Source organism: Oncorhynchus kisutch, linkage group LG12 (genome assembly GCF_002021735.2).
Source record: "Oncorhynchus kisutch isolate 150728-3 linkage group LG12, Okis_V2, whole genome shotgun sequence".
NCBI classification, from domain to species: Eukaryota; Metazoa; Chordata; class Actinopteri; order Salmoniformes; family Salmonidae; genus Oncorhynchus; species Oncorhynchus kisutch.
The window spans coordinates 22,332,223-22,359,852 of NC_034185.2; the positions used below are offsets into that span (position 1 = coordinate 22,332,223).

The window sequence follows — 27,630 nt, forward strand, 5'->3', positions numbered from 1 at the left end:
GATGGGGTCAAATGGGGTTGGGGCTGTCTGATTCCCATCCGCTCAACCCCCATCTCCCCTACAGAGTGGTTTGGTCTAGCGAGGCATTTCCGAGGTCATGCGTTAACCTCTCTCACAGTACAGCTATATAAGGGGCTGGGGAGCACATGAAGAGAAGTGCAGCATTACAGCTGGGAAAACTAGGGCCCCTTTCATCCAGACAGCTTGATCTCAGTAACATCAGAAAACAGATAGGTGTCTCAGAGAAATAATATCAGAACAACTTACAAATGCAGAGTAAATTGTTGTGCCATGTTTTATTTGTAAAAAAATAAACAAGCTGTTCATTGAAATAAAATAAAAACATCTTTCTCATGAATGCCCTCACTTTCTGTGCAACAGTTTCACTTAGAGCTAATTTGCTTTGTACTGCAAGCAAAGCAATTCAGTTTAGAGTTTATTCAATAACTGCCAGATATTTTCAAACAATAAACAGACAATGTGCATAGGAGTTAGTTATTTATTTCCCTTTGATTATAACATTTCAGAGAGAAATTTTGTCAAAATATCTTGCCTTTTGCAATTATATAATCAACATTTCAAGGTATCATATACATATTTCGACTTCAGATTTGCTTCAAAATTGTCAGACACCAGCCATAGACTGTTCTCTCTACTACCACATGGCAAGCGGTACAGGAGTGCCAAGTCTAGGACAAAAAGGCTTCTCAACAGTTTTTACCCCCAAGCCATAAGACTCCTGAACAGGTAATCAAATGGCTATTTGCATTGTGTGCCCCACCTCCAACCCCTCTTTTTACACTGCTGCTACTCTGTTTATCATATGCATAGTCACTTTAACTATACATACATTCATGTACATACTACCTCAATTGGGCCGATCAACCAGTGCTCCCGCACATTGGCTAACCGGGCTATCTGCATTGTGTGCTGCTACCCACCAACCCCTCTTTTACGCTACTGCTACTCTCTGTTCATCATATATGCATAGTCACTTCAACCATATCTACCTACTACCTCAATCAGCCTGACTAACCAGTGTCTGTATGTAGCCTCGCTACTGTATATAGCCTCGCTACTGTATATAGCCTCGCTACTGTATATAGCCTCGCTACTGTATATAGCCTGTCTTTGTACTGTTGTTGTATTTCCTTACCTACCTATTGTTCACCTTCTTTGCACTATTGGTTGGAGCCTGTAAGTAAGCATTTCACTGTAATGTCTACAGCTGTTGTATTTGGTGCACGTGACAAATAAACTTTGATTTGATTTGTAATTATTCAATCGAGAGTATTACAAAAAATACATTTACATTTCATGGTCATGTGAAAACGTAAGAAATATCTCTACACGTATAAAATCCCTGAATTTTCAGATTAACTCACACACAAAAAAGAAGATAATTGTTTTAATGTCCCTTTTCAATACATTTGGAATAGGAGGCACGGTCTAAGGACTGCACCGCACAGACCTGAGTCAGCTTGCAGGCCCCATCACACACAATGGTATCATCATAGCTCACCATAAAATGGCTAAAATACTTTTGAAATGCTTTACTTTGCTGCATTTCAAAACTCAAGACAAGTTTAAACAGGCTGTGTGGTTGAATGTCCTTTAATCCAAACGCTTCAGTCATTACATATTCAAGTTTCCAGTCAGATCTTTTTTCTTGGTTGGCTTCGGTGAGATTCAAGTAGTACTGCCAAATATCCTTCAGAGAGAGAAAGACTATTTCAAAACCATGAAAAGCCATGTAAAACCCCCACTCTGAGAAAGTACCTTGATTAGAAGTAGTGATGTGTGACAGCACCATTAATCATGAAGGAACATCATTGCTGTGGGTCTAGGGGCTGGTTAAGCTGTTGAGAGCTAATTTACCTAAATGACGTTGACCTGAATGGTCCCAATTTTAATACGTTTAGTCAATATGTTTCTGACTCTTATTTTCCACCTGGCCTTTTCTTAACAGATTACCCCAGGAAGTAGAGCTACTAGATATTTAAGGGCTATGCCCTCCCCAATGTTGACAGTGGAGCTTACTGCAGTGCTAACATGTTCTAGCTCTAAGGGGGATACTGAAATCACCTGTAAGCTACTCTGAGCTCTATGTTGTATAAGCGAGAATCACATGGGGATTTCTGTACTTTGATAAACCAAGACAAGGACAGATCAGTGCAGACCTTAATGATAAGAGGGAAAATGAAAATGCAGAACTGAAATCGGCCTCTGCGTGGGAATGATGAAATAGTTCTGGCTACCTACATCCCCTTGAGAGAGTTAATGAGGTTAGACACGAGGATGATAATACATTATATCAATGGATATTTCCAAACATGTTCAAATGAAAGGGGCCTGTCCAAAACCACTGGATAATGGTGGTTGCACTTACCAGCAGCCTGTAGTCCTGCGGGTCATAGTGGTACATGCGGAAGGCTGGGTTGTTGGAGTATGGCTCTTCTGCACTCTTGATTGGAGTAACAGCCGGTGTGACAAACAGGGAATTAACCGGTTCCCCTTCAAAGCAAACAAATGAGGATGATTTGGGTAAATAAATAAATGGCTAAAAGCATTCATTCCTCAGTTCCTCCTCCATTGAGTTAAACTAGTTAAGACAAACATGCACTTTCGTGGCCGTGGGGATTCTAGCCAACACTGGCAGTCATTGTAACACTGAACCCATAGGAGATGAAAGGTGGATTTGAATTGTCTGATTAACTTGAGGCAGTGTTGAACATGATCTAAATGCGTCATTATATCTGGAAAGGTACAAAAGATTACTCAGTGTATGATGCCTCGTTCACACCCTGATGTGTTTGTCTGGCTACCAATCCACATCGCTCCGGCCAAACGCCACGCCCATTAACATTTCTTCTCTAGAATGATTCTAAATTTGTTCTCCTCCTTGATGACTTCTCGAATGCGAACACATTCAAGCCGATCTGATTGGTCCCAGAAACCGATGGGTTGGGCCCAGGGCTGGAGCCAGGGTCCGAGTTATACTGAGGTCGAAAATGCTATGGAGAACAGCAAAAACAAGTAAAAATGACCCCAGCCATTAACCCATTAGAGGCTGTAGCTTCATTCACCTCAGTTAATCTACACACACATAGCCTATAAGCTATACAATTAGCCGCTACACATTAACTCAGAACCAGGATTAAAACCTAGCATTTAAAACGTACAGAGGGATCCTTAAGAGAAAAAAGATTTTATTAACAAAAAGGTATACAAATCCACGTGTAACTTTTTTTATTGTTGCAGTTTTATAGCCAATTTTCTGAAATTCTACACATTTTGCCATGGGGTAGGGAGAAGTTTTAAAAGCTAATTCCCTGCAATTCTACAAATTTGGGCATGATTTATGCCATGTTAATATATCTGAGTGAGTGTGACTATCAAAATCAATAGGGGCCACCTGGAGGCAAGGTAATTGGAGGCAATTTGGCCATGAATACTACAAAATAAGAGAGCTAGCTAGACTAATTTAACAAATCTAAAAATGTTTTCGAAATTGCACCTTGTGAATTCCACTATTTTAACTTTCAACAGTGTTTATTTTGATTGGTTAGAGATGATCCAATCGCTGATAACTTGTTTTGTACAATGCCCCTCAATTTGATGTCAGCAGAAAGGATTTCTACGATGGCAGTCTCAGACTGAATGCATGTTGTGATAGAGCAGTGGAATTAAATTCAGTATGAGTCGTCAGGCAACTGATATGTAGGATGGAGATGTAATAATTTGATCTCAGATAATACAAAATAATGTTCAAACCTCATCCTGACCCAGTCAGTTATCCCTTGATGACAGTAACACAGAGCTTTGACACTAGCCAGTGACTCACCTTGTTGGTCCTGCAAGACCATTATGCTGTCTCTGTGAGTGTGGCCATAGAAATGCCCTGAGATGATGTCACTGTAGTCACGAAAGATCTTCACAAGTCTCTCATTGTAGGCTTCTCTGACGGCGGTGGTGTTCCTGGCAAAGGGCAAGTAACCCACTGGAACATGAGCAATTACAATGACCTACAGAGGGACGACAGGAGGAACAGCATGTTAAGGCACCAGAAGAGAAAAATATTGCTTTTAAAAAGATATAATCAGTCTTCCATGTTATTTGCTGTATATTATCCTGTCTTCCGTATAAGGCTGCTTAGGATCCATGCAGGACTATTCAGAAGCCATCCTCACCTGGATAGACAAAGAGATATTAGTAATGTAGCGATGACCTATTTACCTTCTCCCTGCTCTGAGCAGATGCTTCCAGGGTGTCCTGCAGCCACCGGAACTGTCCAGCCGGGTCACTCATATTCACTGTCACTTTATTAGGGCTATAGTATAGGATAGTGTTCAGGCTTATCAGTCGCAGCTTGGGCTGTACCATCTGAGAGTAAAATCCACCTTCACAAATTCAGGGTCAAGTAAGGTTATTGTATCAAGTTATTGTGAGTTCTGAAAGGATTATCAATATGTACATGTGTATGTAGATTAAAAACAATGCAAAAAGCAAATGCATAGTAATACCAGGCACCAAGAGGCCTGATCAGCAGGCCTAACACTAGTTCCCATGTTCTAAACACAATCAGCTTACCTTCTCTGAGAGTTACAAGGGCTTCTGGCTTTAACCAAGGCTCCCACAGTTTGGCTGCAGCCTGGTAAATATCATTAGTGGATGTCGGAAGTTGATCCTGAAAAGAATGACCACTGTGTCATGGAAATAGAGTAGGCATATAGACTGACAAAAATGAAACAAACATTCTGTTGAGAGAAAATGACAAACTGCTGCTGCTCATCTTTCATTTATGCTAAAAATTCCTTTATTTCCAAAAAACATTCATCTTTCAGATGTACAGACTCAATCTCTGGTTTGACCCAGAGTCTACCACAATCGGCATTTGGCCAGATGACTATACATCACAGGTACTTCTCCACCAAATCACCTCCCCATAAGTGGAATACTGTAAATAAAATACCTGTGGCCAGTAGTCATGATTCCCAAGGGCGGGGTACACTAGCATGTCTGGAAAGAACTCCCTGATGGTTTGAGTCATGTTGCTGATGACTTGGATTACCACGTCTGTGGACAGCTCCCCTGCAGGGACATGTGGAGGGCTGTCTCTGGGGGGGGGGGGGGGGGGGGGTTAAGCCCGTTTTAATAACTTATTAGAGCCCAGGACATAATTTATAAAGTAAAACAAATATGTGCTCATGTATTACCCCTAAATCCTTGTAATCCAGGGGTTGGCTTTTTAAACACACATTTTAATATAGGTGCAGTGGAAGGGGCCTTTCACCAAAGCATATTAATTCTGCTTAACACACATTATACATGCCAATAAAATGTCAGGCTTAACTGATTTACTGGAGATTTATGAGTTGGAATGACAAAGCACCATACACATGCAGTACATAACCCTTCATGTGATGTATAATTCATATTTTCAGGCATTAGCTTAGCATTTACTTCATGTTTAATAGTCTTCCGTATGCGTCGCTCTTCACTCTATTCATACTGTATGCACACCTATCTGATGCTGAGTCGTCCTTCCCCCCACTGGTTGCACGTTGGCTTTAATGACTTTATAGCACTTCATTTTCATATCAGCAGAAAGTCTTGTATTGAAGATTTATGGTTTATTTGGCTTCATGTGCAAATTACTTATTTTATTTTGGATAGCGACGCACACAGCTTAAAGCAGATTCAAGACCAGTGGCGTAATGTAAGGTGCAAGCATATTTTACACATTTTCCATGAGGCTGAGAGAAAATTGTGCTGTTTTAGAGCTCATTTTCTGCCATTCTATACATTTTGCCATGAGGCTGAGATTTTTTTCTCCAGTTTTAAAGCTAATTTCCTGTAGTCCCCCCTCCAAAAAAAATCATGGCTTATGACGTGCTAATATTTTATCGTGGGCCCGCCTTACGTATACTGCGGCAGTGTGTGCTACACCAATGTTCCAGCTGAATGACTATACAATGGCTGCCCAATACCAGTCCTGGAGGGCCAAAACACTTCTGTTTTTTGTTTCTACCTGGTAGTTAATTGCACTCCCATGGTGTCCCCGTTTGGAAGGATAGGCCGTCCAGGACCAGAATTGGGCAGCCCTGCTATACAGACATTGATTACGTTTAACTTAACTCCAAAAGATCACTGATTTGTTGCTTATGTTACAACAATTCCATCTGTGACAAGATAATTTTTTGTTATCCAATGAAAGGAAAGAGGAAGCTATTTACTATTGTTTTGTTTTTTAACCCTCTCAAACTGTACTTCTCCAATGTTGTTGTATGTGAAATAGGGATACGAATCCACAGGCACACTACATATGGCTCTTCATAACATATACAGTTACAAACCCTGTCCAGATCATAAACTCTGGCTGTGGGGCCACTTGTTTCATGTGCTGAAAGGCTGACAGGATGAGCTGGTAGGGAGAATCACACATGAAATCTCCAAACAGACCAGGGTTTGAGGCTGGGACACCCTTAGAGGAGAAACACACTTTGGTGTGGTCATCAGTCACATGGTACGTGGGGTCCAAATGCAGATCAGAGATGTGCCAGAATCTCCCTGAAATTGAAATATTATTTGGCATGTTATATCAATCTACTTTATAACTTGTAGGGGATGATGTAAATCATGCTAGTCACATCAAATGACCAGGACGTATTAACTCTAGTCACATCAAATGACCAGGACGTATTAACTCTAGGTAACAAATTATTTTTTCCCCAGAAAATAAATATGTAATTTTAGTAGGTTGGGTTATAAAACTTTTCTGAAGTAAAACCTGGTTTAAACGTTAAACACAAGAATACACGGGCATGTAATACAACACAAACAGCAAACACCAGCATGCGCTTTCATTTTCTAAGCAAAATGATTTTGACAACTCAACATAATCCATGGGTGCAATCAACGCTATAAACAACTTACCTATGCTTGGCAGGTGAATGCTATTTACAGGTGAAAGTGGCGCCGCGTAAATCAGCAGCACGTTGGACAGCAGCCCAAATAGAAGATTGGACACGACCCCCATATTGTCACATTAAACAAAACAAAAAAACAGTGAGACAAATTGCAGTTGTTTGGATATATCATTGACGTTTTCTCAGCTGATACAAACGGGAAGTACGGCGCTCATGTGACTGCTTTGTCCAGGTCTGAAACGAACAGTACGGTCACGTGATAAATTCCTAAGCGAGTCAAGAGAGCGCATGGGGGGAATTCTGACCCGAGTTAAACGCGCGTAAATTGAACGTAATTCCCTTTTTGTGCACTTCTCTCTACTCCTATTCTGACCATAAATTTTAACATGAGAATAGCATGCCATTCACCTGCTACTCTTTGCGGGTGGAGATCATAGAAATGGAGGTGTGGTGGAGGTGTGTCTACAGATATGTTGTATTCTGACTTGATTTATTTCTATCATAATTCCACTATCTTTATGTGAGATGAAACGTTCAATAAGGTCTAGCAAACTGTTGGTTGCAAGTGGAACAAAATATTTCTCTTTTCCAATTAAATAACACCATTATCCATGCACTGTAATTTACAAATTGAGAAGAGCTATTGATAGAGCTAGGTAAATGAGTAAACCTTTGGATAAGGGTATTGTAAATATAAATTACAATTGTTTTAGATACATTTTACCTTATGATCACTGAAGACAAATGTGAAACCAGAAAAAATGGCAGCAAACTGAAGAATATCAAGTCTATCCCCTTAGCGTTAGTTTCCTTATGTTTTGCATCATTACATTACATCGTTGGTTTGCCTTTCTTTCCTCTGTGTGGTTGTTTCTAAGGATCAAAATCAAATTTCATTTATCACATGCTCCGAATACAACAGGCGTATGCTTGGCTGGGGAGGGGTCTTTGGCCTGGTTTGCTAACTACCTCTCTCAAAGAGTGAAGTGTATAAAGTCAGGACATCTGCTGTCTCAGCCACTGCCTGTCACCAAGGGTGTACAACAAAGCTTGATCCTAGGCCCCACGCTCTTCTCAGTTTACATCAACAACATAGCTCAGGAAGTAGGAAGCTCTCTCCCTCATTTATATGTGGATGATACAGCCTTATACTCCGCTGGCCCCTCCCTGGATTTTGTGTTAAACACTCTACAACAAAGCTTTCTTAGTGTCCAACAAGCTATCTCTGCCCCTTAACCTTTTTCCGAACACCTCCAAAACAAAGGTAATGTCGTTTGGTAAGAATAATGCCACTTTCCCCACTGGTGTGATTACTTCCTCTGAGGGTTTAGAGGTCTTGTATGAGGTCACCTCATAGAAGTACTTGGGAGTATGGCTAGACGGTGCACTGTCCTTCTCTCAGCACATATCAAAGCTGTAGGTTAAATTTAAATCTAGACTTTATTTCCTCTATTGTAATCGCTCCTTTTTCACCCCAGCTACCAAACTAACCCTGATTTAGATGACCATTCTACCCATGCTAGATTACGGAGATGTAATTTATAGATCGGCAGGTAAGAGTGCTCGAGCGGCTAGACGTCCTTTACCAGTCGGCCATCAGATTTGCCACCAATGCTCCTTATAGGACAGACCATTGCACTCTATACTCTTCTGTAAACTGGTCATCTCTGTATACCCATCACAAGACCCACTGGTTAATGCTTATTTATAAAAACCTCTTAGGCCTCACTCCCCCCTATCTGAGATATCTACTGCAGCCCTCATCCTCCACATTCAACACCCATTCTGTTAAAGGTCCCCAAAGCACACACATCCCTGTTCGCTGCAGCTAGCGACTGGAACGAGCTGCAACAAATACTCAAAGTGGACAGTTGAGTGAGTCAGAAGCAGGTGAAACGTTTTAATTAAACAACAAAACAAAGAACACAACATTAACATAAGGTAGACCGCCGATACACAAGAACAATACCAACTTGGGGGGTGAACATGGAAGAATGGAAATTGTGAAAGTAATGGAGTCCAGATTTGAATCATAAAGATTAATGATGAGTGCCAGGTGTGCGTAATGATGAATCCCAGGACTGGTGGTTAGTACTCTGGCGACGTCATACGCTGGAGGGGAGGAGCAGGAGCAGACTTGACAATACCCTGTTTTGTGTTGCCACCATGTTGTGCTTCTGCCATGTTGTGTTGCTACCATGTTGTTGTGATGTTGTGTTGTTATCATGCTTTTTATGTAGTGTTGTGTTGTCTCTTCGTGATGTGTGTTTTGTCCTATATTTTTATTGAATTTATTTTTAATTTTGAATCCCAGCCTCCTGTCCCCGCAGGAGGCCTTTTGCCTTTTGGTAGGCCGTCACTGAAAAGAAGAATTTGCTCTTAACTGACTTGCCTAGTTAAATAAAGATTAAATAAAAAATGTAAAAACAGTACTGAGTCCAAGAGGTAAAGAGTGGCAGACAGGCTCGATGTCAGGGCAGGCAGAAGGGTCAGGCAGGCGGGTACGGAGTCCAGAAAAAACAGGCAAGGGTCAAAACTGAGAAGACTAGAAAAAGAAAACCTGTCAACCACCATCAGGATGGTGGTGTTGCCATTTGACGGAGGAGGCCCAGTGACGAAATCTAGGGAAATATGGGACCAGGGGCGATGAGGAACAAGAAATGGCTGAAGGAGACCAGACGGAGCTTGCCGCGGAGTCTTGCTTTGAGCACACACCATGCATGCAGCGACGAAGGCCGAGACATCAGGAGCCATGGTTGGCCACCAGAAGCGCTGTTGGAGGAAAGCCAGGGTACGACGAGCACCAGGCTGACAGGTCAGCCTGGAGGAATGAGCACATTCCAGGACTTGGGACCAAACCGAATCAGGAGTGAACATCCAGGTTAGCCAGGCCTTCCCCAGGGTTCGTCTGGTAACATTGTGCTTTGCGAACCAGAGACTCAATACCCCAGACCGCAGCTGCCAAACATGAGGCAGGGAGAATGGTCTCTGATTCCGAGGGTGTGGCAGCGGAACTGCACAGGTGGGAAAGGGTGTCCGGATTCACATTTTTGGTCCCTGGGCGGTAGGAGATGGTGAAATTGAACCTAGTTTAAACCCAGAGCCCACCGGGCCTGCCTAGAGTTAAGGTGCTTAGCTGTGCGGAGATATTCCAAATTCTTGTGGTCGGTCCAAAGCAAAAATGGATGCTCCGCCCCTTCCAGCAAATGCCTTCACTCCTCCAGGGCCATCTTTACTGTTAGGAATTCCCAGTTGCCAATGTCATAGTTCCTCTCCGCTGAGTTGAGACGACGGGACATGAAGGCACAGAGATGAAGCTTATGGTCCTGGACAGATCTCTGGGAAAGAACGGGCCCTACTCCCACGTCGGAAGCGTCAACCTCCACCACAAACTGATGAGTCGGATTCGGATGGATGAGGATGGGGGCAGTGGTTGCTTCAAATCCACAAAAGCCTTGTTTGCTGCTGGTGACCATGTGAACGGTACCTTGGGAGAGGTGAGTGAAGAGGGGGCCGCCACCAGGTTGCTGTAGCCACGAATGAAATGGAGGTAAAAATGAACAAACCCCAAAAACTGCTGTAGCTGCACCCTAGAATGTCATCGAAGTATACAAAAACAAACTGATTCAACATGTCCTGGAGCACATCGTGGAACACAGCAGGAGCGTTAGTGAGTCCAAACGGCATGACCAGGTACTCATAGTGTCCACTTGCTGTATTGAAAGCAGTCTTCCACTTGTCTCCTTCGCGTATCCGAACAAGGTCGTATGCATTCTGGAGGTCCAGTTTAGAAAAGATGGTTGCCCCCTGGAGAGGTTCGAAAGCCGAGGAGAGGAGTGGTAGCGGGTACCGGTTCTTGATCGTGATGTCATTGAGACCCCGGCGATCAATACATGGACACAGGGTCTTGTCCTTCTTTCCCACAAAGAAGAACCTTGCGCCGGGAGGAGAGGCCAAAGGGCGAATACTTACAGCCGCCAGAAATGTATCAATGTACTCCTCCATGGCCTTGGTCTCAGAGCCAGACAGGGAATAAATCCGGACTCAAGGCGGTGTGGTGCCTGGGAGGAAGTCAATCACACAATCGTAAGGACGATGTGGAGGAAGGGAGGTAGCATGAGCCTTACTGAAAACCTCCCGGAGGTCATGATACTCTGTGGGAACGGCAGAGAGATACGAGGCTGAACTTAATCCAGCAGGCAGTCATTTAGGGGAAGGCAGGGAGAACCTTTAGGCAGTGTGAGTGACAGAACGTGCTCCAACCCAGGATTGAACCCGTGGTCCAGTCAATATTGGGATTGTGCTTCTGGAGCCAAGAAAATCCCCAAATCACAGGGATGTGAGGAGACTCAATGAGAAGCAGCTGTATTGACTCGCTGTGATTACCAGATATCCACAGAGTCATGGGAACAGTGCTGTGAGTGACTCTGCCAATGGAACAGCCGTCCAGTGCTCTGGCATCCATGGGAATGGAAAGGGGTTGAGTGGGAATACCTAGTTCAGATACCAGGGTAGCGTCATTAAACTTTCATCAGCCCCAGAGTCAATGAGCACCCGAAAAGACGTTGACTGGTCTCCCCACTGCAGAATAACAGCAAAAGGGGTACAGGTAATAGGAATTAGGGAATTCCCAGTCTGACTCACCAGAGTATTTGTACCTGCTAATGATCTAGGTCTCCTCACTGGACAGGTATCAATGAAATGCCCTGCAGCACTGCAATCCAGACAACTGTTGGAGCTTAGCCTATGTGAACGTTCCCTAGGTGATAATCTAGCTCTTCCCAGTTCCATAGGTTCTGGTGTCACCTGTCGTCGATGATTCTCGGGGGAGCTCGGGTGGCTTTGGGTCCTCTCGAAGGTGTGCAAGCCACTGCGGATGAACGAGTGTGCCCGAGACCAGACCTCCTCTCACTCCTGCATTCCCTTAGGCATCCATCAATTCTAATGGTGGGGGCGATGAGGGAGTCGAGGTCCACTGGTACTTCCCGAGCAGCTAGCTCATCTTTTACCACCTCAGATAATCTGTGAAGAAAAGTATCGAAAAGAGACTCTGGATTCCAGGCACTCTCGGCGGCCAACGTGCGAAAATCAACCGTGTAGTCTGCCACACTATGGGAGTCTTGACGTAATTAAAGAAGTTTACTGGCCGCCTCTCTCCCCGATGCCGGAGAATCGAATACCTTCCTCACTTCTGCCATGAAATCCTCCAGATGACAACCAATGGCGGATTGTTACTCCCAAACTACCGTAGCCCAGGAAAGAGCCCTTCCCGACATTAGCGTAATAACTTATGCTACCTTAGATCGGTCTGAAGGAAACAAAGATGGCTGTAGCTCAAAAATGAGAGAGCACTGAGACAGAAAACCCCGGCAGATATCAGGTTTCCCAGAATATCGCTCCGGAGGAGGTAAGCGGGGTTCTCGGGGAGCCGGGGTAACTCCCTGATTTGCTCCATAATCTCCTTAAACCCTTGCTCGTGTCATTCCGTCAAGGAACGGAGCCCATCCAGATGGTCCTGTAACAGCTCCTCATGTCTCCCAATAGTGGCTCCCTGCAGGGAGACAGCGTGGCGGAGCTGGTGCAAGTCTGCTGGGTCTGTCATGGCCAGTTCGTACTATAAGGACACAAGGCAAGACCCAGATGCAGACACAGGAGGCAGATGGTTAGAGTCTTTGTTGTTTATTTACAATCCAAAAAGAGTAGACAAGAGAATGGTCGTGGACAGGAAAAAGGTCAAAACCAGTACTGAGTACAAGAGGTAAAGCTTGGCAGACAGACTCAATGTCAGGGCAGGCAGAAGGGTCAGGCAGGCGGGAACGGAGTCCAGAAAAAACAGGTAAGGTTCAAAACCCGGGAAGACTAGAAAAAGAGAATAGAAAACAGGAGCACGGGAAAAACACGCTGGTTGACTTGAAAACATACAACACAATCTGGCACAGAGAGACGGGAAACACAGGGATAAATACACTGGGGAAAACAAGCGACACCTGGAGGGGTAGGCGACGATAACAAGAACAGGTGAAACACATCAGAGCGTGACAATAACTTACTGTGAAATGCTTACTTTCAATGCAGTTTTAAGAAAATAGAGTTAAGAAAATCTTTAACCTCTTAGGGATAAATAAACTAAAGTTTAAAAAAAACATAAAATAACAACAATGAGGCTATATGCAGGGGTACCGGTACCGAGTCAATGTGCGGGGGTTCAGGTTAGTCGAGGTAGTTTGTACATGTAGGCAGGGGTAAAGTGACTATACATAGATAATAAACAGCGAGTAGCAGCAGTGTAAAAACAAATGGTGGGGGGTTCAATGCAAATAGTTGGTGGCTATTTGATTCATTGTTCAGCAGGCTTGGGGATAGAAGCTGTTAAGGAGCGTTTTGGACCTAGACTTGGCATTCTTGTATCGCTTGCCGTGCGGTAGCAGAGAGAACAGTCTATGACTTGGGTGACTGAAGTCTTTGACAATTTTTTGTGCCTTCCTCTGACATCGCCTAGTAGATAGGTCCTGGATGGTAGCAAGCTTGGCCCAGTGATGTACTGGGCTGTACGCACCACCCTCTGTAGCGTCTTATGGTCAAATGCCGAGCAGCTGCCAAACCAGGCGGTGATGCGACCACCAGGCGGTGATGCGACCAAACCAGGCGGTGATGCGACCATGCTCTCGATAGTGCAGCTGTAAAATGCTAGCAATAGTGTATTAGGCTAACGTATTATAAGTTGTGTAATAATTTGGGACATGTTGTCTATTTGAATCATTATGGAACACAGACCATACATAGCAGTTTAAACCAAGTGCACGGGTTCATGACAACTAGCAGCATATGTGAAGTGTGAAAGTATGTCTATGTGTGAGTGTGTGGCGTGTGTGTGTGTGTGTGTAGTATTTTTGAGTGTGTGGGTAGAGTCTAGTGAGTGTAAATAGAGCCAGTGCAAGGGTGTTAGTGAAAAACAATTAAGATAAATAAATAAATAATGAAGGGGGTCAATGTAAATTGTCCTGGTAACCATTTAACTAACTGTTTCATAGTTTTGATGTCTTCACTGTTATTCCACAATGTAGAAAATAGTAAAAAATAAAGAAAAACCCTTGAATGAGTAGGTGTGTTCAAACTTTTGACTGGTACTTTATATATATTGTGCATAAAGGCTCTCCAAACCTGTTTAATGTTTTAATGTTTTTCAAATACTTTCCTAATCCTAAATACTATACAATATCAGAGTATTTTCTTACCTACCAGTTGGTGCTGAAAATGAGATATATGCGTGTATTTGTGGCTTTCTTTCATTTGATCCCTAATATTCTGAACATTCTCTCCACATATTCTAGTGAGTCTGTCAACAAAAAAAATCGAATTAAATGTACACCAAATTTAAAGGGACGATCTTACATAAATGTACTGAAAATGCTATTAAATTAAAACTCCATGAGAAAGTCTGTTGACCAGCAAGTGGGAGGTTGAATTCCATTTATTCAGCGCATGCAATGGAACTACACCTGCAAAGCCAGTAAAGCACCTGCATAGGAAGTGCATAAGAAAAGCATACGTAGGAAAGAATTGGGCCCATAGAGAGCAATGGTATTAGAGTATTTTTACGGGCACTAACTCCATGGCTCGTTGGCCAAAGCCTATGGAGAAATTAATGGAGTTTTTGTAGGATTTTTGTATAAACGCAGAAAATAAGCTCTGCGGTAAACACATGCTTAGCCAGGGGATCTTATAAGTTCATTTTATAAGTTCATCTTCATCAGCTGACGTCCCTTTTTGTCAATTGTGAGGCATTTATGTCATTAAAAAAAGCACACAAAGCACATAAAGGATTCCTACTTCACAACGGTCATGTTAACTGATTGATATTATCTCACAGAACAAAACGCATAAGATCTCCTAAACAAACCTGTTAAGCTCAGACCTTATTTCCTGTGTTTATCGCAAAAACCTATTCTTTCACATTTATTTTCTCTATAGGAATCTCTGAACGAAACAGAAGTAAATCATTTGCGTTTTTTAGGATTACGAGCTGGCGAGCTCTATTAATTTCGCCGGCGCAGCACTGCAAAATAATATTTGGTGCACGCAGACACAGCCGCACAGACAAATGCCCCTTCGCAAAACTTTTACAACATAGTCTTCCTAGGCATGTGAGCTTGAGTTCTGCTGATATATTGTATCGAATAGTCATGACATGAATACATTGTGGCAGACACCTGTTTCCTAGGCATGCCCAATCCTTGAGTGAGTGAATATGTTGACGTTGAGGAAATTGCACAACAATGGGTATCAAACAGTCATTTACATAATAGAGTAAAACATACTGAATTTTGAGTGCATGTTCTTTTATTTTAGTATGTTTCACACAGGTTTACAAATGATGAGCAATCACCAAATGAACACATATAAAAATGTCTTACAAAAAAGACTTCCAGCCCATGTTGTAAAACATTTGGAAGGATGAAGTGCAAAGGTCAGCATGCAGTAAAAACAAAACACTTCTTGGCTGTAGTCCAGTAAAATGGACTCAAATGATTTAACTAGTGATGTCTCCCAGCTCATGCCTTCTCATAGGTACGCACTGCCACAATGTCTTCAAATGTAAGAGTCTGTGAATGAGATCAAATAACAAATACATCTCTGTGCATTGAAGATATCAAACATGAAATACAGTATAAATAACATTCATAATGAAAAGTAAGATATTGCTTGATGGACTCTTAAAATAAGAGTCCAGTTCCTATGTCACATCAGGTCAGACTGGAACTGAAAGTTGCATAATATGGACTATTAGAGGTCACTCCTACAATTTGTGGGAAATGTAAAACTAGAGTCATAATGTTAAACTGATGAGGAACATGCACATTTAAAAAAAAAAATGTATTTGCATGTATCTCTACACTGAGAACTATGCTACTATGCTCAGCAGTACCAGCTTCAGCATAAAGGCTTTCAGCATAGAAATACCCTCTACACCATTTCTAGTACTAGTACTAGTGTAGCCTTGCTTCCCCATCACCTTGTTTCAAAATCCATATTACCCAGGAATTCTAATTTCAGAATACATTTAAGAAGGCTCTTACCATGACCAATTTCCCATCCTTGATTTCTCTCACAAACTTGGTCTCCTTGCCATCCCACTTCTGAACGTGAGCAAGTTTATCTCCATCCAAGCTCACAGTGGACTGCAACCAGATGGGACAAATAGGTCAGAATATTGCTCTCAACAACAAGTTAAATATAGTTACAATATATTATGGTAAATTATATGAAGACATAAATGCAATACTTCCAAAGTTCCAATGTTTCATAATCCAGATCATATTACATATTACTAATGTGGCTAAATAGAAACAAATTGAATGAAATTTGTCAAGTAAACATGTTAGTCAATGCATTATTACACGCTGGAAACAATACATTAAAACGTTGGACTGGGTTCTTTAACAGGTTCCTCAAACCAACCCAGTGAAAAATAGAAGAGCTGTTTAGCTGACAAAGCCTATATTCAAGTGCAGTGTCCAGTGCATATATCCCTTTTAAAAAATCCCATATTGTAACACTTACTTTACAGTTTCTGTCATCTGCAGTGGCTTCATCAAACTCCTCTCCCAGTTTGAAGGATATTTCAGTGTTCTTGAAAGTACTCTGGGTTTTAACGACCACTTTGTCCCCCTCTTTTGCGATGATAACGGTTGGTTTGGTCACATTTCCGACCTGCCTTGTTGCAAAACCAACACCTGTGAAAGTAAGAAAAAAAGGCAATGAGAGAGGTGGGATCATGCAAAATGAATCACCTGACGCCAACTACTGTACATTATGTCATTGAACAAATATACAGGTAATAAATAACTTTTCTAATTATTAGGTTATAACTGTAAAGTCATGAAAACTTACCAAGTGCTTTCATGTACTCATCGAAGTTGTCACTGTCGACCAGTTTCCAGGTGGCACAGAAGGCATCAACCATGATGAAGAGTTAGAGGACCGTGCAATAAGAGAACTGAGGTAAAGTTGATACGGATGGTGCCGGAGTCAATATGAGCTTTTTCACATAAACCTTCATTATTTGTCTGGGGCTTATTAATATGCTCGTAGGGGGTGGAGACTTACTTCCTATTGGCTCAGGAGATACTTTCTGTCTTCTGATTGGTGTTGAGAGCTTGTAAAGCTATGCTTTGATTTTCACTTTACATAGCATATGCCATGCCATGATTTGACACACCTATTGCAAAAGACACATATTATTTATCAACTGCTTGTGCATTGATTGCAGTTGCAGATCCGTCTTGTTGTGACTTACTAGCATACTAGCTACACTAATCACTGTCCCTGCTCTGCAAGACAGACAGTAAATGGAATGTGTCAGATCTAGTGCTGAAAACCCACCCAACTGGAATCAGAGTTTGTTTGACAAATCTTTGTCATTAAGTGGATTAATCCACTCTAGCAGTCCCATGGGCTTTCTGCATTGAGGTCAGTTATTATGCATTCTGTGTGCATTCAAGTACCAATGTATTTGTTTTAGGCAAAGATAGTTCTTCATTTTCAGTATCCTAAATCTGAAGGAAAGTAAAAATCAAACATTTATGTTTGACATATTATTGGGTAGGCTATGGATACTGTAATTATTCCATAGCATGATCAGGTTTGGACTATGCATGTATGAATACCATTACTAGACAATCATCTTTTTAGCTAAAGATTTTCAGCATAATGTTCAGTGCTTTGCTTCCAAGAGCTTTGAAATTTGATACAGAGCTTTTTATGTGTAGTTTAATAGAATGTATATGTATTATTACAGTAGCATGGATAATCCCTATTTGAAGAAGTATGTCTCCTTGATGTATTGTTTCTACTCAGTAAGTTGCTTTATATTTCATGACAATAAAAAAAGGGTGTTAAAAAAAAAAAGTACATTTGGCAGTGTATTTTGTAAATTTGTAGATTTTGTAAAAGATCCATTCATGTTGGTGTGAAAGACATGTTTGGTGCCCTCGTCTGGCCAAATCAGTCCCCACCAGCCACTATGGTACAATATAAGGAGAGATATAAATTACATCTACAAAAACGAACAACATGGTTTAATTTTTCAAGGTACTGTAGCCTTTCATTCGTGGCCAACATGGCTAAGAAAAGCTTTGCTGATGTACTGTATTATTGCAGATGACTAAGAAAGAGTAGGAGAGACAATGTAATCGCCATTTTACTGCCAATGATTAAACAAGGTAAGTTGGTATCAATTTCACTGTGCAATGAGACGCCTCCCTTGTACAAAGACAACACACAATGTTAATAGAATGTTTTATTATAGCATCTGAAAACTATTTACCACAGTGCCGTATATAAATAAAGCATTATGTTTATTAGCTGCAGCGGACATTGAAATGCATCTTTAATGGGTGGCAACTATAATGTAAAACTATTTACTGCCCAAAAATACATCTCTTTTTTTTGGTTTCTAATAACTCAGTTGTTAACTATGCATATTCTAACAGTAAAAACACACACAAAGTAGAGGTTGCACTGTAGTGCTCTAATAAACCACAATTGTAAGATACAAATTTGACTTACATCACCAAGTGGAATGTTTATTATTTTGTTGTGCAAATATAAACATTCCTGCAACTACATTTTGACATTCGGAGAAAAAATGCATTCATTGGAATAGCTCCGTATGCAAAGTATGTACAAGTCCCTCTTGCTCAAATAAAAATGACATTTTTCAGTCATGCCACTTCACCAGTTCACTTCATATGCTAATATGAACCGGACATAAGTGCAGTTTCATTCTCTGTACATGTAATAAATGATGGGTAATCTTGAACGAATACCCCCTTAACTTATAAAGAAACAGACTTTTCTTTTTTATAGTGCTCTCCCTTTCTCACCCAAATATTTCAGTTTCCATCATAGATGTCCTGGCATTGCATAGCACAGTGCATGACGATTACAGTTGTCTAGTCAATGGGGTTGGTTTGAGGAGAAGCGGCCATAGTAGAGCCAGTCTCTCTCTTGTTCTCCATCCTCTCTTGTAGTCAGTTAGCCAGAGACCACGGCCCTATTACGTCCCCTCCGCCTTCTCCTCACCCTCTATAGGGCAATTCGGTGGGCTTCCAGAGGACGTGCACTCTCCGCCTTCTCCTCCATCATCTGAGAAACACACAGAGCAACATTCATCATTTCAGTCAGGAACAGATCTTTGAAAATGCCTTACTGCCCATGTAGTTGAAAATGTTTGCATTCCATTCACAATCCAAACTGTAGCGTATACTTTCCCCTATTTTGTGTTTGTTTGTAAGACATGGAAGATACAGTATCTTGCATTCACAAGATGAAGGGAATATGAGATTGTCAACCTCAGCACCTGACACCTTGAATATCAACAGAGACTAAACTTAACACAGATCCTCACAACTCAACCGCTTTGTTCATATTCAGCATTTTAATACGGTTTTGAACACTGTCAAAGTGAATTATTCTACAGAGAGCCTTCACCATCATTGAGATGACCGTCTTCAGAGAAAATGAGCCAACACAGACTGCTTCTTGACAGACAATTCCTTTCTGTATTTTATAGGGGATTTTTAATTGCACGCAACTGTGATATATCTGGTTCATGCCCTCTACAACATTAGGATCTACAGTATATGCTGCTGGATGGTTAACTCTGCTTAAATCAAGTCATGAAAAGGCCAATGTGAGTAACAGAAGGAGATGAATTTCACAAAAGCTATTGTTTGACCATTTGAGCCCTTGTGTGTGTTTGTGTTTATCTGTGTGTGTGTGTGTGTGTATGTGTTTGTTTGTCTGTCTGTCTGTCTGTCTGTCTGTCTGTCTGTCTGTCTGTCTGTCTGTCTGTCTGTCTGTCTGTCTGTCTGTCTGTCTGTCTGTCTGTCTGTCTGTCTGTCTGTCTGTCTGTCTGTCTGTCTGTCTGTCTGTCTGTCTGTCTGTCTGTCTGTGTTTGTGCATGTGTGCAACCGTGTGTGTGCATAATCTTGTTATTGACTCATACATTAATGCTCAATGGACCAGTCGTTATAGTTGAAGGGTGTAACACTGCAGCCACAAAGTGAAAGGGAGCAACGCTGAGTAAAAACGTTATACACAAACAGAGGCCTGCAACTAACAATGACTTCCCCTCCTACCTATGAAGCAATATGTGTATTGGCTTTAGTATATAACCAAGACAGCAGCTACTATTCCTGGAGTCCAAACCTCCTGGGCTTTCCCTCACTGATAGATAGTTAGCCCTTTCCAAACCTCCTGGGCTTTCCCTCACTGATAGATAGTTATCCCTTTCCAAACCTCCTGGGCTTTCCCTCACTGATAGATAGTTAGCCCTTTCCAAACCTCCTGGGCTTTCCCTCACTGATAGATAGTTATCCCTTTCCAAACCTCCTGGGCTTTCCCTCACTGATAAATAGTTAGCCCTTTCCAAACCTCCTGGGCTTTCCCTCACTGATAGATAGTTATCCCTTTCCAAACCTCCTGGGCTTTCCCTCACTGATAGATAGTTAGCCCTTTCCAAACCTCCTGGGCTTTCCCTCACTGATAGATAGTTAGCCCTTTCCAAACCTCCTGGGCTTTCCCTCACTGATAGATAGTTAGCCCTTTCCAAACCTCCTGGGCTTTCCCTCACTGATAGATAGTTAGCCCTTTCCAAACCTCCTGGGCTTTCCCTCACTGATAGATAGTTATCCCTTTCCAAACCTCCTGGGCTTTCCCTCACTGATAGATAGTTATCCCTTTCCAAACCTCCTGGGCTTTCCCTCACTGATAGATAGTTATCCCTTTCCAAACCTCCTGGGCTTTCCCTCACTGATAGATAGTTATCCCTTTCCAAACCTCCTGGGCTTTCCCTCACTGATAGATAGTTAGCCCTTTCCAAACCTCCTGGGCTTTCCCTCACTGATAGATAGTTATCCCTTTCCAAACCTCCTGGGCTTTCCCTCACTGATAGATAGTTATCCCTTTCCAAACCTCCTGGGCTTTCCCTCACTGATAGATAGTTATCCCTTTCCAAACCTCCTGGGCTTTCCCTCACTGATAGATAGTTAGCCCTTTCCAAACCTCCTGGGCTTTCCCTCACTGATAGATAGTTAGCCCTTTCCAAACCTCCTGGGCTTTCCCTCACTGATAGATAGTTAGCCCTTTCCAAACCTCCTGGGCTTTCCCTCACTGATAGATAGTTATCCCTTTCCAAACCTCCTGGGCTTTCCCTCACTGATAGATAGTTAGCCCTTTCCAAACCTCCTGGGCTTTCCCTCACTGATAGATAGTTATCCCTTTCCAAACCTCCTGGGCTTTCCCTCACTGATAAATAGTTAGCCCTTTCCAAACCTCCTGGGCTTTCCCTCACTGATAGATAGTTATCCCTTTCCAAACCTCCTGGGCTTTCCCTCACTGATAGATAGTTAGCCCTTTCCAAACCTCCTGGGCTTTCCCTCACTGATAGATAGTTAGCCCTTTCCAAACCTCCTGGGCTTTCCCTCACTGATAGATAGTTAGCCCTTTCCAAACCTCCTGGGCTATCCCTCACTGATAGATAGTTAACCCTTTCCAAACCTCCTGGGCTTTCCCTCACTGATAGATAGTTATCCCTTTCCAAACCTCCTGGGCTTTCCCTCACTGATAGATAGTTATCCCTTTCCAAACCTCCTGGGCTTTCCCTCACTGATAGATAGTTAGCCCTTTCCAAACCTCCTGGGCTTTCCCTCACTGATAGATAGTTAGCCCTTTCCAAACCTCCTGGGCTTTCCCTCACTGATAGATAGTTATCCCTTTCCAAACCTCCTGGGCTTTCCCTCACTGATAGATAGTTAGCCCTTTCCAAACCTCCTGGGCTTTCCCTCACTGATAGATAGTTAGCCCTTTCCAAACCTCCTGGGCTTTCCCTCACTGATAGATAGTTAGCCCTTTCCAAACCTCCTGGGCTTTCCCTCACTGATAGATAGTTAGCCCTTTCCAAACCTCCTGGGCTTTCCCTCACTGATAGATAGTTATCCCTTTCCAAACCTCCTGGGCTTTCCCTCACTGATAGATAGTTATCCCTTTCCAAACCTCCTGGGCTTTCCCTCACTGATAGATAGTTATCCCTTTCCAAACCTCCTGGGCTATCCCTCACTGATAGATAGTTAGCCCTTTCCAAACCTCCTGGGCTTTCCCTCACTGATAGATAGTTAGCCCTTTCCAAACCTCCTGGGCTTTCCCTCACTGATAGATAGTTAGCCCTTTCCAAACCTCCTGGGCTTTCCCTCACTGATAGATAGTTATCCCTTTCCAAACCTCCTGGGCTTTCCCTCACTGATAGATAGTTAGCCCTTTCCAAACCTCCTGGGCTTTCCCTCACTGATAGATAGTTATCCCTTTCCAAACCTCCTGGGCTTTCCCTCACTGATAAATAGTTATCCCTTTCCAAACCTCCTGGGCTTTCCCTCACTGATAGATAGTTATCCCTTTCCAAACCTCCTGGGCTATCCCTCACTGATAGATAGTTAACCCTTTCCAAACCTCCTGGGCTTTCCCTCACTGATAGATAGTTATCCCTTTCCAAACCTCCTGGGCTTTCCCTCACTGATAGATAGTTATCCCTTTCCAAACCTCCTGGGCTTTCCCTCACTGATAGATAGTTATCCCTTTCCAAACCTCCTGGGCTTTCCCTCACTGATAGATAGTTAGCCCTTTCCAAACCTCCTGGGCTTTCCCTCACTGATAGATAGTTATCCCTTTCCAAACCTCCTGGGCTTTCCCTCACTGATAGATAGTTAGCCCTTTCCAAACCTCCTGGGCTTTCCCTCACTGATAGATAGTTATCCCTTTCCAAACCTCCTGGGCTTTCCCTCACTGATAGATAGTTAGCCCTTTCCAAACCTCCTGGGCTTTCCCTCACTGATAGATAGTTAGCCCTTTCCAAACCTCCTGGGCTTTCCCTCACTGATAGATAGTTATCCCTTTCCAAACCTCCTGGGCTTTCCCTCACTGATAGATAGTTATCCCTTTCCAAACCTCCTGGGCTTTCCCTCACTGATAGATAGTTATCCCTTTCCAAACCTCCTGGGCTATCCCTCACTGATAGATAGTTAGCCCTTTCCAAACCTCCTGGGCTTTCCCTCACTGATAGATAGTTAGCCCTTTCCAAACCTCCTGGGCTTTCCCTCACTGATAGATAGTTAGCCCTTTCCAAACCTCCTGGGCTATCCCTCACTGATAGATAGTTATCCCTTTCCAAACCTCCTGGGCTTTCCCTCACTGATAAATAGTTAGCCCTTTCCAAACCTACTGGGCTTTCCCTCACTGATAGATAGTTATCCCTTTCCAAACCTCCTGGGCTTTCCCTCACTGATAGATAGTTAGCCCTTTCCAAACCTCCTGGGCTTTCCCTCACTGATAGATAGTTAGCCCTTTCCAAACCTCCTGGGCTTTCCCTCACTGATAGATAGTTAGCCCTTTCCAAACCTCCTGGGCTATCCCTCACTGATAGATAGTTAACCCTTTCCAAACCTCCTGGGCTTTCCCTCACTGATAGATAGTTATCCCTTTCCAAACCTCCTGGGCTTTCCCTCACTGATAGATAGTTATCCCTTTCCAAACCTCCTGGGCTTTCCCTCACTGATAGATAGTTATCCCTTTCCAAACCTCCTGGGCTTTCCCTCACTGATAGATAGTTAGCCCTTTCCAAACCTCCTGGGCTTTCCCTCACTGATAGATAGTTATCCCTTTCCAAACCTCCTGGGCTTTCCCTCACTGATAGATAGTTAGCCCTTTCCAAACCTCCTGGGCTTTCCCTCACTGATAGATAGTTAGCCCTTTCCAAACCTCCTGGGCTTTCCCTCACTGATAGATAGTTAGCCCTTTCCAAACCTCCTGGGCTTTCCCTCACTGATAGATAGTTAGCCCTTTCCAAACCTCCTGGGCTTTCCCTCACTGATAGATAGTTATCCCTTTCCAAACCTCCTGGGCTTTCCCTCACTGATAGATAGTTATCCCTTTCCAAACCTCCTGGGCTTTCCCTCACTGATAGATAGTTATCCCTTTCCAAACCTCCTGGGCTTTCCCTCACTGATAGATAGTTATCCCTTTCCAAACCTCCTGGGCTTTCCCTCACTGATAGATAGTTAGCCCTTTCCAAACCTCCTGGGCTTTCCCTCACTGATAGATAGTTATCCCTTTCCAAACCTCCTGGGCTTTCCCTCACTGATAGATAGTTATCCCTTTCCAAACCTCCTGGGCTTTCCCTCACTGATAGATAGTTATCCCTTTCCAAACCTCCTGGGCTTTCCCTCACTGATAGATAGTTAGCCCTTTCCAAACCTCCTGGGCTTTCCCTCACTGATAGATAGTTAGCCCTTTCCAAACCTCCTGGGCTTTCCCTCACTGATAGATAGTTAGCCCTTTCCAAACCTCCTGGGCTTTCCCTCACTGATAGATAGTTAGCCCTTTCCAAACCTCCTGGGCTTTCCCTCACTGATAGATAGTTAGCCCTTTCCAAACCTCCTGGGCTTTCCCTCACTGATAGATAGTTAGCCCTTTCCAAACCTCATGGGCTTTCCCTCACTGATAGATAGTTAGCCCTTTCCAAACGTCCTGGGCTTTCCCTCACTGATAGATAGTTAGCCCTTTCCAAACCTCCTGGGCTTTCCCTCACTGATAGATAGTTATCCCTTTCCAAACCTCCTGGGCTTTCCCTCACTGATAGATAGTTAGCCCTTTCCAAACCTCCTGGGCTTTCCCTCACTGATAGATAGTTACCCCTTTCCAAACCTCCTGGGCTTTCCCTCACTGATAGATAGTTAGCCCTTTCCAAACCTCCTGGGCTTTCCCTCACTGATAGATAGTTAGCCCTTTCCAAACCTCCTGGGCTTTCCCTCACTGATAGATAGTTAGCCCTTTCCAAACCTCCTGGGCTTTCCCTCACTGATAGATAGTTAGCCCTTTCCAAACCTCCTGGGCTTTCCCTCACTGATAGATAGTTAGCCCTTTCCAAACCTCCTGGGCTTTCCCTCACTGATAGATAGTTAGCCCTTTCCAAACCTCCTGGGCTTTCCCTCACTGATAGATAGTTAGCCCTTTCCAAACCTCCTGGGCTTTCCCTCACTGATAGATAGTTAGCCCTTTCCAAACCTCCTGGGCTTTCCCTCACTGATAGATAGTTAGCCCTTTCCAAACATCCTGGGCTTTCCCTCACTGATAGATAGTTAACCCTTTCCAAACCTCCTGGGCTTTCCCTCACTGATAGATAGTTAGCCCTTTCCAAACCTCCTGGGCTTTCCCTCACTGATAGATAGTTAGCCCTTTCCAAACCTCCTGGGCTTTCCCTCACTGATAGATAGTTATCCCTTTCCAAACCTCCTGGGCTTTCCCTCACTGATAGATAGTTATCCCGTTCCAAACCTCCTGGGCTTTCCCTCACTGATAGATAGTTATCCCTTTCCAAACCTCCTGGGCTTTCCCTCACTGATAGATAGTTATCCCTTTCCAAACCTCCTGGGCTTTCCCTCACTGATAGATAGTTAACCCTTTCCAAACCTCCTGGGCTTTCCCTCACTGATAGATAGTTAGCCCTTTCCAAACCTCCTGGGCTTTCCCTCACTGATAGATAGTTAACCCTTTCCAAACCTCCTGGGCTTTCCCTCACTGATAGATAGTAGCCCTTCCCAAACCTCCTGGGCTTTCCCTCACTGATAGATAGTTAGCCCTTTCCAAACCTCCTGGGCTTTCCCTCACTGATAGATAGTTAACCCTTTCCAAACCTCCTGGGCTTTCCCTCACTGATAGATAGTTAACCCTTTTCCAAACCTCCTGGGCTTTCCCTCACTGATAGATAGTTAACCCTTTCCAAACCTCCTGGGCTTTCCCTCACTGATAGATAGTTAGCCCTTTCCAAACCTCCTGGGCTTTCCCTCACTGATAGATAGTTAGCCCTTTCCAAACCTCCTGGGCTTTCCCTCACTGATAGATAGTTATCCCTTTCCAAACCTCCTGGGCTTTCCCTCACTGATAGATAGTTATCCCTTTCCAAACCTCCTGGGCTTTCCCTCACTGATAGATAGTTATCCCTTTCCAAACCTCCTGGGCTTTCCCTCACTGATAGATAGTTAACCCTTTCCAAACCTCCTGGGCTTTCCCTCACTGATAGATAGTTAACCCTTTCCAAACCTCCTGGGCTTTCCCTCACTGATAGATAGTTAACCCTTTCCAAACCTCCTGGGCTTTCCCTCACTGATAGATAGTTAGCCCTTTCCCTCACTGATAGATAGTTAGCCCTTTCCCTCACTGATAGATAGTTATCCCTTTCCCTCACTGATAGATAGTTATACCTTTCCCTCACTGATAGATAGTTAGTCCTTTCCCTCACTGATAGATAGTTATCCCTTTCCCTCACTGATAGATAGTTAACCCTTTCCCTCACTGATAGATAGTTAGCCCTTTCCCTCACTGATAGATAGTTAGCCCTTTCCCTCACTGATAGATAGTTAGCCCTTTCCCTCACTGATAGATAGTTAACCCTTTCCCTCACTGATAGATAGTTAGCCCTTTCCCTCACTGATAGATAGTTAGCCCTTTCCCTCACTGATAGATAGTTAGCCCTTTCCCTCACTGATAGATAGTTATCCATTTCCCTCACTGATAGATAGTTAATCCTTTCCCTCACTGATAGATAGTTAACCCTTTCCCTCACTGATAGATAGTTAGCCCTTTCCCTCACTGATAGATAGTTATCCCTTTCCCTCACTGATAGATAGTTAAGCCTTTCCCTCACTGATAGATAGTTATCCCTTTCCCTCACTGATAGATAGTTATCCCTTTCCCTCACTGATAGATAGTTAACCCTTTCCCTCACTGATAGATAGTTAGCCCTTTCCCTCACTGATAGTTAGCCCTTTCCCTCACTGATAGATAGTTAGCCCTTTCCCTCACTGATAGATAGTTAACCCTTTCCCTCACTGATAGATAGTTAGCCCTTTCCCTCACTGATAGATAGTTAGCCCTTTCACTCACTGATAGATAGTTAGCCCTTTCCCTCACTGATAGATAGTTAACCCTTTCCCTCACTGATAGATAGTTAACCCTTTCCCTCACTGATAGATAGTTAACCCTTTCCCTCACTGATAGATAGTTAACCCTTTCCCTCACTGATAGATAGTTAACCCTTTCCCTCACTGATAGATAGTTAGCCCTTTCCCTCACTGATAGATAGTTAACCCTTTCCCTCACTGATAGATAGTTAACCCTTTCCCTCACTGATAGATAGTTAACCCTTTCCCTCACTGATAGATAGTTAACCCTTTCCCTCACTGATAGATAGTTAACCCTTTCCCTCACTGATAGATAGTTAACCCTTTCCCTCACTGATAGATAGTTAACCCTTTCCCTCACTGATAGATAGTTATTCCTTTCCCTCACTGATAGATAGTTAACCCTTTCCAAACTGCCTTTGCGCTATTACTAATATAGGAAGATGGCTGTTTCTTTCATTTGTTTCCATTTAAAAAGTTAAAGTTGTGGTTCATTGTCCAGATGCCCTTCCCATTAAACCCTGGTTGATTAATGGAAAGCTGGCTGTCCAGACAAGACACTTGATAATGGTGATGGGTACTGGGCTGGCAGGGCCTCACAAAAGCACTCAACTATCTGAGTAAAGAGTTTCTTTAATGGCAGTGCTTTATTAAGTGTTGCTCCACCACACTTTTTCTATAATGTCTAG

General features: G+C 43.1%; 3 protein-coding genes across 4 annotated transcripts in view; all 3 read right to left on the reverse strand.

Annotated features, from left to right (window-relative positions):
- Positions 1-481: 481 nt before the first annotated feature.
- Positions 482-7,201, reverse strand: smpdl3a (sphingomyelin phosphodiesterase acid like 3A). 2 transcript variants are annotated; one of them, XM_020496479.2, is made up of 8 exons: positions 6,937-7,201; positions 6,357-6,570; positions 4,973-5,117; positions 4,591-4,687; positions 4,237-4,400; positions 3,845-4,025; positions 2,390-2,514; positions 482-1,711 (listed from the first exon to the last, which is right to left on the reverse strand). In XM_020496479.2, the coding sequence occupies exons 1-8, from the start codon at positions 7,037-7,039 to the stop codon at positions 1,409-1,411; spliced, it is 1,332 nt and encodes a 443-aa protein (XP_020352068.1). In that variant the 5' UTR covers positions 7,040-7,201; the 3' UTR covers positions 482-1,408. The 2 variants fall into 2 exon arrangements, with proteins under 2 accessions (XP_020352068.1, XP_020352069.1); XM_020496480.2 differs by lacking the exon at positions 6,357-6,570 and having other exon boundaries at positions 6,937-7,198.
- Positions 7,202-15,247: 8,046 nt separating this feature from the next.
- On the reverse strand, positions 15,248-16,993 carry LOC109900713 (fatty acid-binding protein, brain-like). Its single transcript, XM_020496481.2, has 4 exons — positions 16,821-16,993; positions 16,491-16,663; positions 16,007-16,108; positions 15,248-15,532 (listed from the first exon to the last, which is right to left on the reverse strand). Exons 1-4 carry the CDS (start codon positions 16,891-16,893, stop codon positions 15,482-15,484), a joined length of 399 nt encoding a protein of 132 aa, XP_020352070.1. The 5' UTR covers positions 16,894-16,993; the 3' UTR covers positions 15,248-15,481.
- Positions 16,994-18,215: 1,222 nt separating this feature from the next.
- Positions 18,216-27,630, reverse strand: part of LOC109900246 (cAMP-dependent protein kinase inhibitor beta-like) — a 29,935-nt gene continuing 20,520 nt past the window's right edge. Inside the window, exon 3 of the mRNA XM_020495934.2 lies at positions 18,216-19,076. Within this exon, the coding sequence (XP_020351523.1) occupies positions 18,988-19,076 (89 nt within the window). The 3' untranslated portion in view covers positions 18,216-18,987. The remainder of the gene's footprint in view (positions 19,077-27,630) is intronic.